Here is a 14,911-nt window from a genome sequence, read left to right as displayed (position 1 = left end):
ACACCACCCTCTGCATGAAGAAATTGCCCCTATGGTGTCTCTTATATCTTTCACCTCTTTCATTAAACCTTGAGAATTATTAGTTTCTAGACGTTGCAAAACAAAACAAAGTGGGTGCATGTTGGCAATTGGTGCCAGAGGCACAGCTTTCCAGGCCTGTTTAACATATGTAGGAACTTCCCACAACAATTAGACAGTGACACAAAGTCTGTACATATTGCACCAACGCTTTCTTATTAACTTTTTCTAAGTTGTTTGGATATTTTGCAGAAGTTGGCTGAATCTTTCATTGGGCAAGCAGCCCATTTAGTGGCTTTCTCCTGTTTGATTGCAAATTACCTTAGTTGGTTTTGGATGAAAAATGTCATCACCCCGCAACCCAACCCCACCGCCGCCACTACTAGTTGTGCAATCTCTTTGTTCCCAACAATCCATACTGCCCTCTGCTGTTTCTTCTGTGGCACATCATCTGCAATCTCCTTCCTTGAACTTTCAGAGAATGCTGAAAATTTCAAGAAACTGGAATAGTGACTACGCTTTGAAATGGGTCATTGTACTGTGCAATAGGATGTCCTACATGTCTTAAAAAGCACAATGACATCCAGTATTCTTTTATTGGGTAAACAGACTGAAAGTCGTCTTGAAAGTTGCTTGTGTCTGCTTTTAAATTATTTTGCAGAATACTTTTGATCCACAAGATCCTTTTATTAAAACCAATCATAGAAAACAGTGTGATGTAGTATTTACCATCTTACCTGTTAACCTTTTACACAAAGCAGAATCTTCAGCAAGGATTGTCAGGTCCTTGGAGCTGATACAGAGGCAATTTGCTTAGATGGGCTTTAGGAAAGAGGGGTTTGGGTATATACATAAACTGAAGGGGTTATTCTTCTACCTGGAGCAGATCAGATTGATATTTAATATACTTTTCAAAATAATGAATAGTTTGGTCAGAATCATTGGTACACAGTAACATGGAATGGAGAGGATTGCGAGAAGAACAAAGGTGAGCTCAAAGATATACAAAATTGTGGGGTACATGGGTAAGGTAAATGGCCACAGTCTTTTTCCCAGGTGGAGGGGTCCAGAATTAGTGCATGGTTTAATGTGAAGGGGAAAATCTAAAAGAGACCTAAGTTGCAATTTGTTCACATAGTGGATGGTGCTTGTTAGGACGAGCTGCCAGCAGAAACTGTAGGGGCTGGTACAACGCTGATGCTCGAAAGACATTTATACAGGTATGTGGAAAGGAACAGTTTGGAAGGATATGGGCCAAACACAAGTAAATTGTACTAGCTTAGTTATAAACCAGGTCGGCATGGACAAGTTGGGCTGAAGTATTTATTTCTATGCCATAATCTCTGTCTCTGAGATGAAGGGAAAAAATCAATGCAGCAAGTTATTCCGATCTGAACCATGCTGCCTGAAGAAAACAGATTTATTGGTGAATTCCAAAAGAAAATTAAATATTAATAAAGGAAACAGAGTTATAAGTGAGGAAAGAGCTGGGAAGGAGGTCTAAATGGATTGAAATTAAAACTAAAAGAGCAATTGTTTGAAATCAGTACAGAAAATACTGGAAATATTCAGCAGGTAAGACAGCGTCTGTAAAGTGTGAACCTGTGATGGAACAGCAGTCATCTCACGTTCTTGTATGGAAAAATGTAACAGCAGAGCTGATACAACATAGATGGAGGAACTGGGAGAGTGGAATTGAGTCCTTACAGGAGGTTGTAGGGGTGATGTGGTTGGTTTAACATATAACATATAACAATTACAGCACGGAAACAGGCCATCTCGGCCCTACAAGTACGTGCCGAACAACTTTTTTCCCTTAGTCCCACCTGCCTGCACTCATACCATAACCCTCCATTCCCTTCTCATCCATATGCCTATCCAATTTATTTTTAAATGATACCAACGAACCTGCCGCCACCACTTCCACTGGAAGCTCATTCCACACCGCTACCACTCTCTGAGTAAAGAAGTTCCCCCTCATGTTACCCCTAAACTTCTGTCCCTTAATTCTGAAGTCATGTCCTCTTGTTTGAATCTTCCCTATTCTCAAAGGGAAAAGCTTGATCACATCAACTCTGTCTATCCCTCTCATCATTTTAACGACCTCTATCAAGTCCCCCCTTAACATTCTGCGCTCCAGAGAATAAAGACCTAACTTATTCAACCTATCTCTGTAACTTAGTTGTTGAAACCCAGGCAACATTCTAGTAAATCTCCTCTGTACTCTCTCTATTTTGTTGACATCCTTCCTATAATTGGTGGGTGATGTGTGGGTGGGTGAGGGGTTATCAAGGGCGAAAATTGTAATTACCAAAATTGTGCTCTAGCTACACAGGTTTGCAGTATCACCAGTTTGCAGGTGGGTGATGTGTGGTGGGTGAGGGGTGATGTGGTTGGTTTAAAATAGCTGTGACACTCTATATGCTACTAGTGACCACCTTTCAAAGAATCAGCACACATGCAATGAATCAAATGACCACCGCCATCCATGAAAGACATTTAAATGTATTCATTCACTAACATGATAATGTACACTGCCGTGCATATCTACTTCAGTTGTTGGAATCCCTTAAAATGATGTTGCATCTAAATAATACTTATTTGTTTTAAGTACTTTCCAAGTGTGGGCATTTTGATTGAGTAATGGGAGGCAAGTGTTCCTTTGTAGGTTATAGTCATCAGTATATTTTACTATTGCCAGTGAAATGTATAATTCAGAAAGAGTGATGCTTTGCCAAGATTAGTTTATTTTGCCTGGATTATTGTTCCTTGCATTAGTTTATATATTTTTTTTAACTGCAATTTGCGTGGTTGTGTGAAAAGCACATCCCTGCAAGAGATGCATTATCTGCACAAGTTTCCTCCAATCCATTAATCTTTGTCTTGCTTATTGAAGATAGTAGAAGAATGAGATTTCCTAGTTCAAGGCTACGACGTATGTATTGGCCTTGAAATGTTCAGTTAGCATTTTCCTGTTTCCTCTGTCGGGGACATTGTGCACGAGGATAATCCATTGTATGGCAAATGTCCATGGTGGATGGGTTTGTGGATTAGCAACTGTACTTTTGTAGAATTGCTCCTTTGTAAAATTCATCCAATTTTATTTGGAACATGCTGACCTGGAGAGCTGTGGCTATTGATAGATACACTTGATTGACACGGTGTTTTCTTATACAAGTATGACCAAAAAATTGTGTTTTTTTGCGTGTGTACAAATTCATTATTTGACACTAAAAGGCAGATCACTCTTTGGCTACATTGAACAGTAATTTTGGCTTCTCCCTGTAACCTTTGATGCCCTTACCAATCAAGATTCTATCACTCTTTAAAAATACCCAATATCTTAGCCTCCACAGCCATCTGTGGCAATGAATTCCATAGATTCACCACCCTCTGGCTAAAGAAATTCCTCCTCATCTCCATGCTAACTTTTATTAGAAATTAGGTGGAGTAGGCCATTCGGCCCTTCGAGCCAATTATTCTGCTTCTGTGTCCTCTTGACTCTCCCATTACCGGAAACATCCTTTCAACATCTACCCTAGGACTTTCATTATTTGGAAGGTTTCAATGAGATTGTCCCCTCATCCTTCTAAACTCCAGCGCGTACAGGCCCAGACCCATCAAATGCTTCTTGTACGTTAACCCAATCATCCCCGGGATCATTCACTTAAACCTCCACTGGTCCCTCTCCAATGCCATCCTTTCTCAGATATGGGGCCCAGAACTGCTCACAATAGACCAAATGTGGCCTAACCAGCACCTTATAAAGCCTCAGCATTAAATCCATGCTTTTATATTCTAGTCCCTTCCATGAATGCTAGCATTGCATTTGCCTTCCTCACCACAGACTCACCTTCTTGGTTAGGCAACCTCGTCGGCATGGGTGTGCCGAGTCGGGGTCCTGTTTCTGTGTTCTATAGCTCTGGCTCTATAACTTTATGGTGATGTTAATTGGATATCGACTATGGAAGGGATAGCACTTCATGTCTGGAGCTGGTTTATATGGATTTGCAGCCACTGGGGATTTGTTTCTGCAAGTATTTTCCAGAGTGATTACATTTTCTTTTTAAATTATCACAAAATGAGGCCATCTCTGTTATTTCATCTTTTGGGAGATTTACTATAAAGGTTTGCATAAGAGAACAGAACTTAAACAGAAGTGGCTTTTTAGTTGATGGAAGATATGATAATTATAAGATTTCTTCTTGGGGGTTGAAATTAATCTTCTAACTCTCTCTGCAGTCCTTCCATGGGGAATTGAATTTAAATCCAGGCCAAGCTGACAAATAGCTCTCTGCTCTACTTTAGAGACCCAACGTGAAACGAGTTTGGCTGTGGCTATAGGCTGTAATGAGTTTTTGCGCTAAATTCCTGCTGTATTTAATAGAAATACTCAAAGTAGGATACTGTCAGGTTGCCAATTCCAACCTTAAATTCTTGTTCTTCTGTTTCTGCACCCCTACAACTTGTTTTCAAGACTTCTTCCCTTTCTATTATATTGTGTGGAATTTGATTCTTGTTGTAAATATAGGAACACCATGATATTTAGTATTTAAATTTAGCTTTGCATATTTATTTTTGACTTTGGTTCATTTTAAAACCATTTACAGTTACCTGCTCAGAATGGCCGCATATAGAATGATTTAGTGAAATATAGTTGGCTTATGAAAATTACTCGAGTACTTTAAACTTCCCTTTTCATTGAACAGGTATGGAATTCGTCCAGAGAATGTGATCTTGTATGGTCAGAGTATAGGCACGGTACCCACAGTTGACCTAGCTGCTCAGTATGAATGTGCTGCAGTTATCCTCCATTCACCCTTGATGTCTGGAATGCGTGTAGCCTTCCCTGATACAAAGAAGACCTACTGCTTTGATGCATTCCCGAAGTAAGTGATTCTTTATCTTCCAACTTTAAGTACATTCTTGCTGATTGATTAACAAAGTCTAATGAGGCCAGATTTTAGTTTGTTAATCTATGTTCTGCCTGAACGACAAAGTGATGTAGAGCTGTATTGAAAATCTTCCAACTGGGATATGGTGTGACGCTGCACTGTTCCGAATGGAAATTAAGATCTGTTTTCTAAGATGCATTGATCACTGCACATGCAATTACATTGTTTGATGGATTAAGGGGCATTTGAGGGGAAAAAATCATCTGCATTGAAAAGACCATCTAGAATTCCCTGCCTGAAAATACTGAGTTTAGAAAGTATTGTACCATCCTAAAAGTACCTGATAGAGGTCTCTTAATCTGCAGTTAAGAAATGATAACAATCAGAACATTTGTCAAGTTGTTATTTTCATTACACTTTTTTCCCCCAACACATAGGGAAGGGATGTAAAGAATGACTGGGAGATGTCATAGGCTAAATCTTTAGATTTCAAAGTAACTCAGAAATATATTGAGGTCCCATTGCTCCTGACAGGAACAGATCTGTTGGTGAATAATTTCATGGAGGCAGTTGAGGCAGGTACTATAACGGCATTTAAAAGACACTTGGACAAGTACATGGGTAGGAAAGGTTTGGAGGGAAATAAGCCAAACAAGGGCAAATGGGACTAGCTTAGATGAGGCATCTTGTTCAACATCAACATGTTGGGCTGATGGGCCTGTTTCCATGCTGTATGTTTCTGACTATGATCATTGACTTGTTAGCAGAGGCAAAGGTGGCTGTAATGTAATATTGTGTCAGCATAACAAGAATGCAGCTACAGAAGATGTAAATGCTGAGCTTTTTTAGTAAAATTATGCTTATTGTGGGCAGTTCGGAAACTGTATTTCAAGGTCAGGAGAGGCAAATTATGTCAATATACTCATGGTAGCAGCAGGTTGAGCAACCTTAAGCAAAAGAGTGAGAGAAGTAATAGTGGGGTTTTTTCAGCACTTTGAGGCTGACATTTTGAAATAAATGGTTATAGGATAAAGACAAACCAGCAGAGTTTGAACATGCAAACCCCAGAGGAAGAGGTTTGGTCATGGTGCTGAGCTGGAAGATGGGGTGGGGAGTGTCAAATTAGAGGAAGTTGGGAATCCTAGACACGCAGGACATGCAGCATCTCGAGAGAAAGAATGGGTAACATTTCGGGTCGAGACCCTTCTTCAGACTGGTTAAGGATAAGGGAAACGAGAGATATAGACGGTGATCTGAAGAGATAAAGAACAATGAATGAAAGATATGCAAAAAAGTATCGATGATAAAGGAAACAGGCCGTTGTTAGCTGTTTGTAGGGTGAAAATGAGAAGCTGGTGCGACTTGGGGCGAGGGATAGAGAGAGAGAGAGAGAGAGAGGGAGAGAGGGAATGTCGGGGCTACCTGAAGTGAGAGAAATCAATATTCATACCATTGGGCTGTAAGCTGCCCAAGCAAAATATGAGATGCTGTTTCTCCAATTTGCGGTGAGCCTCACTCTGACAATGGAGGAGACCGAGGACAGAAAGGTCTGTGTAGGAATGGGAAGGCGAATTAAAGTGTCCGGCAACCGGGAGATCAGGTAGGTTCAGGCGGGATGAGTGCAGGTGTTCCGCGAAACGATCGCCCAGTCTGCGTTTGGTCTCGCCGATGTATAAGAGCCCTAATCATGAACAACGGATACAGTAGATGAGGTTGGAGCAGATGCAAGTGAACCTCAGCCTAACCTGAAAGGACTGTCGGGGTCCCTGGACAGAGTTGAGGGAGGAGGTATAGCGACAGGTGATGCATTTGTACCTGCCCCAACTATGTCCTCTGGCAGTTCCATATACCCTCACCTCACTCTGTGGATAGAGTTGCCCCTTGGGATTTGTCATTCTGCCGACAATTTGGTCAGGACCTATTATCACTCTGTCAAATTCAAATCACCAAAGGGTTTCTGGATGTCCTTGCTGTCCATGATATTTTGATATAATGTGTAGAAGGGCTTCGTGTTCATGCATGTGCATTGTTGTCCAAGCTGAAATACTAGAACATAGAATGTACTAACAAGGAACTGCAGATATTGGTTTATACCAAGGTCAGACACAAAATGCTGGAGTAATAGCGGGTCAAGCAGTATCCTTGGAGAACATGGACAATATAAATGTGATTTTTATACTTTGACTTTCATGTGTTATATTTAACTGTTTTAATTGGTGCGTTGGAATTTAACTTTGGTTGTGCTCTAATTATAGTCTCCCAGAATAGTTAAAACAAAGCATTATAATCAGGTACAGATGCTGGAACACTGACAATTTATTCACTATAGATCTTAGATGTGATTTGTTTTGATTTTTTGATCTTTGGAGTAAACTAAATAATGACAAAATCCCCCATTTCCAACCCCCCCCCCCCCCTCCCATCCCACCTATACCACCAGCTCTGTTGCTGAGCCTGTAACTTTTCATTTCTTTTGACAGCATCGACAAGATTTCTAAAATAGCCTCCCCGGTACTGATCATCCACGGAACTGAAGATGAAGTAATCGATTTCTCCCATGGGTTGGCATTGTACGAGCAATGCCAAAGGCCAGTGGAACCGCTGTGGGTCGAAGGAGCCGGTCACAATGACGTTGAGCTCTACGGACAGTACCTTGAAAGACTGAAGCAGTTTGTTTCTCAAGAACTGACAAGTTCCTAGATGAAAGTTTAATATGCAAGGGCATTATATTTTGTTTGTTTTTAGTTAGAAAATGCTTTCCATATTTTCATTTATCACCATTACATGTGCAATCTGATGTAACTGCTGAGAAAACCTTGAAGGGTTTTGTTTGCAAAATCATGTGATGCCCATGAGGTTCTAAAGATTTGCAAACATAACATTGATAATTAATGCCAATATTTAAAATAAAACTGGAGTACAGAGTCAGTTTGACAAATTGCTTTAGGGATACCCAAAGTGAGAAAGTTACCATATTTTCCCCTCGTTCTACTGTTTGGATATATTGCTGATGTATTGGATGAAATGTTTCTTTTGTTGTCATGCACACATTTAATCTTTGCTTTGTATGTTTTGCCAAATGGGTTAGCATATCAATAAGAAAGAGAAATTGCTTCATAGGGCCTTAGATGCATCTTTGTGAATCCACTAGATGTTCCTCATAACCAGAAATACTGTGTGTGCTGGGTATCTGAACAAAAAGAAAAAGTTTGGAAACAATATGCAGGTCAGGCAGCATCTGTGGAGAGAATGAAATTAGTGACCTGTCAGAGCTGTTTTTTAACCCTGCAATGTAAAATACTTAATCAATTCAAGATGTGAATTGACCTTAGTTACAAATTTGTTCAATGCTTTAATCGTGTTCTCGGTGGCAAGTTTTCGTGGGAAGTAGTCTGATAGGGTGTGGGGTGCCTGGGTTCTGTCTCCTGCTAGCAAGATTGGTAAAAAAACAAGCACAAAGTTTGTGCCATTGCATGGCATTGAGCATGTCTGGATCAATCAAATGTTACCCTCAGCTTTTCTTGAAAAACTGACGTTAAAATATTGTTTTAAATTTTTTATCATTTCTTTTATAAATTTGAGTGCGCAGATTTATATTTTTTATTTGGTTGTGCATTTTCACAGACCATGGTTACTCAAGTCCTGAGGGTTTTGGTTTTGCTGATGGTTATGACAAACTCCAGTTTCAGATTACACATCATGTACTTTTTCTAAATGCAAGGGAGATGGGAAGTCTTCCCTTGTTAAACCTGTGTTTTGAAGGAATTTTTCATTTTGTGTTAGCACATAAAAGACGTCAATTGAGCATTTATTTTTTATGGGGGTAGGGAATTTTAGGCTGCGGGAGTGAGGAGTGGGATCAGCCACTAGCCTAATTATGTAGGGAATAGTTTTAAAGGAAAATAACCACCACACTACAATACTGTTTTTAGGTGTAGTTCCCATCAGAAAAAATAACTTATGCAACACTAACCACTGTAGGTAATGCAGAGTGAATGCATTTACAAGAGCAATGCAAAAGTTGGTTTCTTTAAGGGACGAAAAGCATTTTTAAAATTAATGGTACTCAAGTAGCCTTACAGATTTTTTTTTTAATGTGAATGTGTAAATGCTTGAAATTCTCTGAATTTATATGCTTGTGTATGATCCCGTGTTTCTGTATATTATGACAAAAATGCTACTTGGTGGTCAACTGTGTATATTGCCTGTGAATTAAATGTAAAAGTCCAATTTATACATTCACTGTCAAATAAGGAGTGGCAAGCAGGCATTGCCAGCATAAATGCAATACTTTTGTTCTAGTTGCTTTATATTCATAGATCAGTACTTCAGGTGCCAACCTTTGCTGGGAACTCATTTTTAAAGACCAAAATTTGAAAATTGGCCAGAATGGTATCTTGCAGATAAGACTTGTAAACTGTAATTGACATCCATCTGTATTCCTTTACCTTGCCTTGTTGCTTACTAATTTCCTGAAAATAAATGCAGTATTTGTTCTTTAAACTGCTCCCTCCACACACTAGTCCCACCCCATTCCTGCAATGTGTAGGGAGGCATGGGATTACCTTCTTTGGTTTCCCAGTGTATTTTCTGATTGTCTGTGTTAGCCCTCCACTAACTACTGGATAACGTACCTGCGATAAAACAGTATTTGGTCCTTTCTAGCAAGTTTGGAAGAGAAGCATTTGATCTCCTCACTTGCAAATCGCATCTTGCAGGATCTAGCATTTCCTGACCTGTCCAAATAACAGCAGAATACCTCAATGAATATACTGTGGGGGGAGGATTAGCATTACTGATTAGCCTGTTATCCCTCAAATTTAAAAACAAAAAGGAAAAGTTCTCCATTGTGCTCAGCCTGCAGAGGTTGGGAGTACCCATGATCCATGTATTGTTAAATATTCTGCCCCGCCAAGTGTTTCTCATTCAACACACTGGGGGCTATATTTTGAGGCTTATAAATTTAATTAGATGGATTGCAATTACCATCCTCCAGTTTTTGCTTTCCAAGATTCAATTAAGAAGCAACAGAAGTTAAAGAGAAACAATGGCTCACCAACAATGGCTCAGGTGGGCAAATAACGACCAGCTGGGATGTAGCAAGTGCACATGACCAGCCTGAACAGAGGGGTGCCATATAATTAAAACACTGCAAAATCTTGTGAAATCTGTATTTCATGTAAACACTGTTTAAATGTGAGTTAATGAAGTGGCCTGAGGCAAGATGAAACTTTCTAGTACTTTTTATCATCCTGACTACTGAGCAAATTGAAACTGCCTGTACCTGTTCTGTGTTTTGCTTATTTTCAGTTCTACCTGATGCAGGCAGGTTGGTATTTTTATTATTATAGTTGAATTAAACTTTGATTTAAAACATGCAACGGCCTTGCTGTCCCTTTCTTTCCCCCTCTATCGCGATTTTAACATGTGTTCAGATTTTTTTGCCCCCATTCATTCACAAGACATGAGCATTTGTGACTGAGACACAAGAGATCTCAGATGATGGAATCTTGAGCAAAGACTTGAGACTGCAGATGCTGGAATCATGAGTTTTTGTGGCAGATTTTTATTCTCAGCATTTGTGATAAGACGGGCATTTATTAATCTACCCTCATTGCCCATAATTGAGTGACTTGCTGGACCATTTTGCACACCAGTTGCTATGAGGTAAGAGTCAGTTGTAGGATGGTAGATTTTCACTAGCAAACCAGATGGTATTTTGGAACTGGTTGCTATCACTGGTACCAACCTTCCAAATAAGTTAGTTACTTAACTAATTGAAACATTTCCACAATGAACCATGAGGAACAGCACTTAGATTCACAGAATTGGGCTTTTTGTCCTAACTTGCCCATGCTGACCAAGTTACTTGAACAAGCTAGTCCCATTTGCCTTTGCTTACCCTCCAAACCTTCCCTATCCATATCTTTGTAAGTCCTTTAAATGTGGTAATTGTACTCATCTCTACAACTTAATCTGGTAGCTCGTTCCATGTACACAATACCCTCTGTGTGGGTCAAAGTTGTCCCTCATGCCCACTTTAAATCTTTCCCCTCTCACCTTAAACTTGTACCCTCTAGCTTTTGACTCCTCTGGCCTGGGAAAAGAGTGTGTCTTTCCACCTTATCTATGCCCCTCACGATTTGTATCTTTAAGGTTGCCCCTCAGCCTCTTACTCTCCTGGGTAAATAGACCCAGCCTTATCCTACCTCTCCTTGTAGGTAAAGCCCTCCAGAAGTGGTAACATCCTCAAAGGTTTTATTGCACTGTTTCTCAGTTACTGACACTTCCTACAGCAGTTCTCCAAAATTCTTGTCAATGTCTTGTCACAACACCTGTATTCAATACTCCTTCCTTCTCAGCACATTGCTGTCTTTCGGACTTGATAACTTCTGCAGATTTCTGTCTGCAAGAACCATCAATCTGTGATATTGAATTGGCTTATTTGCTTTCTTTTCCATTGGGAGTGGAGAACATGCCCAGCCTGGCCTGCAGTGCCTGCCATCCTGCACTGCATTTCACAACTCCTAAATACTTTTGACAATGTTCCCACCTTCTAACTGCTCCCATAACCCGATCATCTTGTTTATAGCTTATCTCCATGGTGCTGTCCCACTTGGGTGTCATTTGCGCGTCATTTACGCAACATCCTAAAAATTGGTTGCCACGTCGTGACGTGCGCATGGTGAGGCGTGGTGGCGTATGCAGTGACACGCGGCGCCCCAAGATTTTGGGATGCTCACAATCCTCGCGCGCCACCTGCGTGACGTATCCCTTGCACACGCTGAAGTTATGATGGCATACGTGTAGCGTGTGGTGACTCATGGTTACGCACGATGACGCATGAACATTGCCGATGCTCATATATTATGCGTCAACGTCCGTCACCATGCGCTGCCCGTACACCATTTGCGCGTCATTTGAGCTCGGCACCACGTGACTACCTGGGTATAAAGCGCATGTAGTTTTGACCATTTTTCACTGGGAAAATCCTTGCCTCGGACACCGGACTAAGTACGAACAACATTGCAAAAGAAACAGGGTCCTCAAGAGCACTAGGCGCGCTACTGTCGTACTGCTAGACTATTTTTGCGCGACTGTCGCGTAAATGACGCGCAAATGACGCCCAAGTGGGACAGGCCTTTCAGACTTCTACACCTTTTGCCTGACGGTAGCTGTGAGAAGAGGGCATAGCCTGGAAGGTGAGGACCTGTAAGTTGCCATGAAGCATTCTGCAACATTCTTCTGTTAGTTAGGTAAAACCAGTTTCTTGCCTTTAACCTCTCGGTGATGTTCTTCCCCTCACTATACTTGAAAGATAATTCCTCTTTACACCAGCCACAGCACATTCTTCATTTTAATAGGATAGATAATTCCATGGTATTTGTTAGGTCATGCCTAAAAGTGAAATTTGCACATCTAAAAAAAAATGGTACCTGGCTCCTTCAGACAATGACTAGCTAGTGAATATTTTTTCAAGTAATTTTGGAATTATACTTTGTTCCCCTCTTTGGCATTCTCTTAATCCAGTGTTACATTACCTTGCTCTACTTAATTGACTCCAAATTCATCAGTCTGCCCTCCTTTGGTACCCTTTTTCTCAGCTCCTACGTCTCTGGTTAAGTAGGAAAGAACTGCAGATGCTTCTTCTTGCGTATGGCGTGCACAGCCTAAAGTTGTAGGACAACTTGTTCTATTTGATCTTATTTGATTGTGCACGCCAGGTTGATTGCATTCATCGAAACAGGGCGGACCACGTGAAGGTTGCAATCTTCCACCCCAACTGCAGATGCTGGTTTAAATCGAAGGTAGAAACAAAATACTTTTCGGGCCAAAATGTCACCCATTCCTTCTCCTTGGAGATGCTGCCCGTCCCGTTGAGTCATCTCTGGTTAAGTAGATGGGCTCTTTGCTTACTGATTCCCCTGAAGTCTTTGCCAGGCCACAATCAGATTATAATTCCAACAGATCAGAGAACAAAAAAAATGAATTGAAAGATGCATAAAAACAATTTTGTTTTCCTCCCTTCCCCAGCAGGAACTGGCCTATTCGAAAGGAAGCCTGTGATTTGAAAGTAATGCAATTTTAATGTAGGAAATATCCCTGGTGCTTTCAGCTTCTAATTTTTCTTTGGCTTCAATTCAACTGTTTTTGGGGCCACTGTGTTAAAGTTACTTGCAAAGGGAAACTGATTTTTCTTTTGTATAATTGCATATTCAGTCTCAATTATTTGCACGAGCATCTTAATCAGGACAATTTTTTTTTAAACAGTTCTGAGTAATAGCTCTATATCTAATGTTTGATTGTATTGCAGGTCCTTACAGAACAATCTTTTATTTATATTATAAACCCAAATCCATAGCTGTACTGTTCCACATCTGGAGACTGCCTTGCGGTTTGGAATGTGATTCAGGGGAGGTGCTCAGGAGTTCGTAAGTCAAGCTTTGACTTGGCATCAGGACATAAAGCAGAGTTAGTTTGCAAATCCTTAAGGGGTAAGTTTTGTAGAAGTTATATGCAAAAGTTATAACAGGAGCAAATGAATAAGAAAAATATTTTTTTCCTCTGGAAAAGAGATTAACAATAAACATGATAGTGGTCAATAAGATTATGAGCGCAGATCATAACAATGTTTTCATTTGAAGAGGCGACCATATGCAAGGGCCATAATAATAAACGAATCATTAATAAATCCTGTAGGGATTTCAAGAATAATGTCTCTATCCAGAGAGCGATGAGAGTATGGAACTTGCTCTCACAAGAGAGATTAGGGCAAAGAGCAGAAATGCTTTTAAAGAGAAGTTGGGTAAATACATGATGGAAAAAGGGATGGAAGAATATGTTGATAGAATGAGTATGAGGCTACAAGGCTCACTTGAAACATAAACATTGGCATGACAACTGAGGCTATATATTTACCACCAGGGGCGCCGCACGATTGGCAGCCTCGCCAACAGTCTGTCTTTTTTCCTTTTTTTTGTTATTTTTAGTGTGTTTTAATAGTATGTGTTAATGTTCTCGGGTTTGTTTTATGTGGGGGGGAGGGGGACATTTTTTTCCAATCTCTTACCCTGCCGGAGATGCGATTGTTTTCCGGTTTGTATCTCCGGTCGCTCTGCGGCCTAACATCATGGAGCTGGAGGCCTTGCTCGGGACTGACTTTGAGCCCCACTGCGGGGCGTGGACTTACCATCGCAGCCGATCCCTTCCCTGGGATACACCATTAATTAAACCCGAGCTGAAATGGAGGTGAATACATAATTGAAGTGTAAATATTTACAAGTCTGTGAGGAAAGAATGAGAATAATCTGGAGAGCTGTTCAAAATGCTGGTATCGGGAGGATCAGGTGAGTAATCGCTTGCTCAAAATCACTGAATGCTTCAAAGGAGGCCAATTGGCCCATCAAGTCCATGCCAGCTCAATGTAAGTGTAATCTAGTCTTACACCCCATCCTTTCCCCACAGCCCCACAATTTTCCTTTGTCATACTTACCTTACCCCCATTTTGAATGCTGCAATTGAATTGAATTTGATACAATTAGTTTATTGACATATATCAGAGTGCAATAAAATTCCTTGTTCTCGTGGTTCATGAAGTAACTACATATATATATATATATGTGTGTGTGTGTGTGTGTATATATGTATATGTACGTATGTGTATGTATATGAACGTATGTGTATGTATATGTACATGTATATATATATGCGTATATATATGTGTGTATATATGTGTGCATGTGTGTGTATATATGTGTGCATGTGTGTGTATATATGTGTACATGTGTGTATATGTGTATATGTATGTACATGTGTGTATATGTGTATATGTATGTACATGTGTGTATATATGTATGTACATGTGTGTATATATGTATGTACATGTGTGTGTATATACATGTGTGTGTGTGTATATATGTATGTATATACATGTGTGTGTGTGTATATGTATGTACATGTGTGTGTGTATATATGTATGTACCTGTGTGTGTGTATAT

At 40.2% G+C, this 14,911-nt stretch overlaps 1 protein-coding gene across 1 annotated transcript in view; it reads left to right on the top strand.

The window, feature by feature from the left end:
- The window catches only part of abhd17b (abhydrolase domain containing 17B, depalmitoylase), a 60,261-nt gene extending 49,970 nt beyond the window's left edge, over nt 1–10,291 (top strand). The window contains exons 2-3 of the mRNA XM_033018128.1: nt 4,728–4,907; nt 7,394–10,291. Of these exons, the coding sequence (XP_032874019.1) occupies nt 4,728–4,907; nt 7,394–7,613 (400 nt within the window). The 3' untranslated portion in view covers nt 7,614–10,291. The remainder of the gene's footprint in view (nt 1–4,727; nt 4,908–7,393) is intronic.
- The last annotated feature ends 4,620 nt before the right edge of the window (nt 10,292–14,911 follow it).

Source organism: Amblyraja radiata, chromosome 3 (genome assembly GCF_010909765.2).
Source record: "Amblyraja radiata isolate CabotCenter1 chromosome 3, sAmbRad1.1.pri, whole genome shotgun sequence".
Taxonomy (NCBI): domain Eukaryota; kingdom Metazoa; phylum Chordata; class Chondrichthyes; order Rajiformes; family Rajidae; genus Amblyraja; species Amblyraja radiata.
The sequence above is the reverse complement of the archived record's forward strand: the minus strand, read 5'-3'. Positions and strand labels throughout refer to the sequence as shown.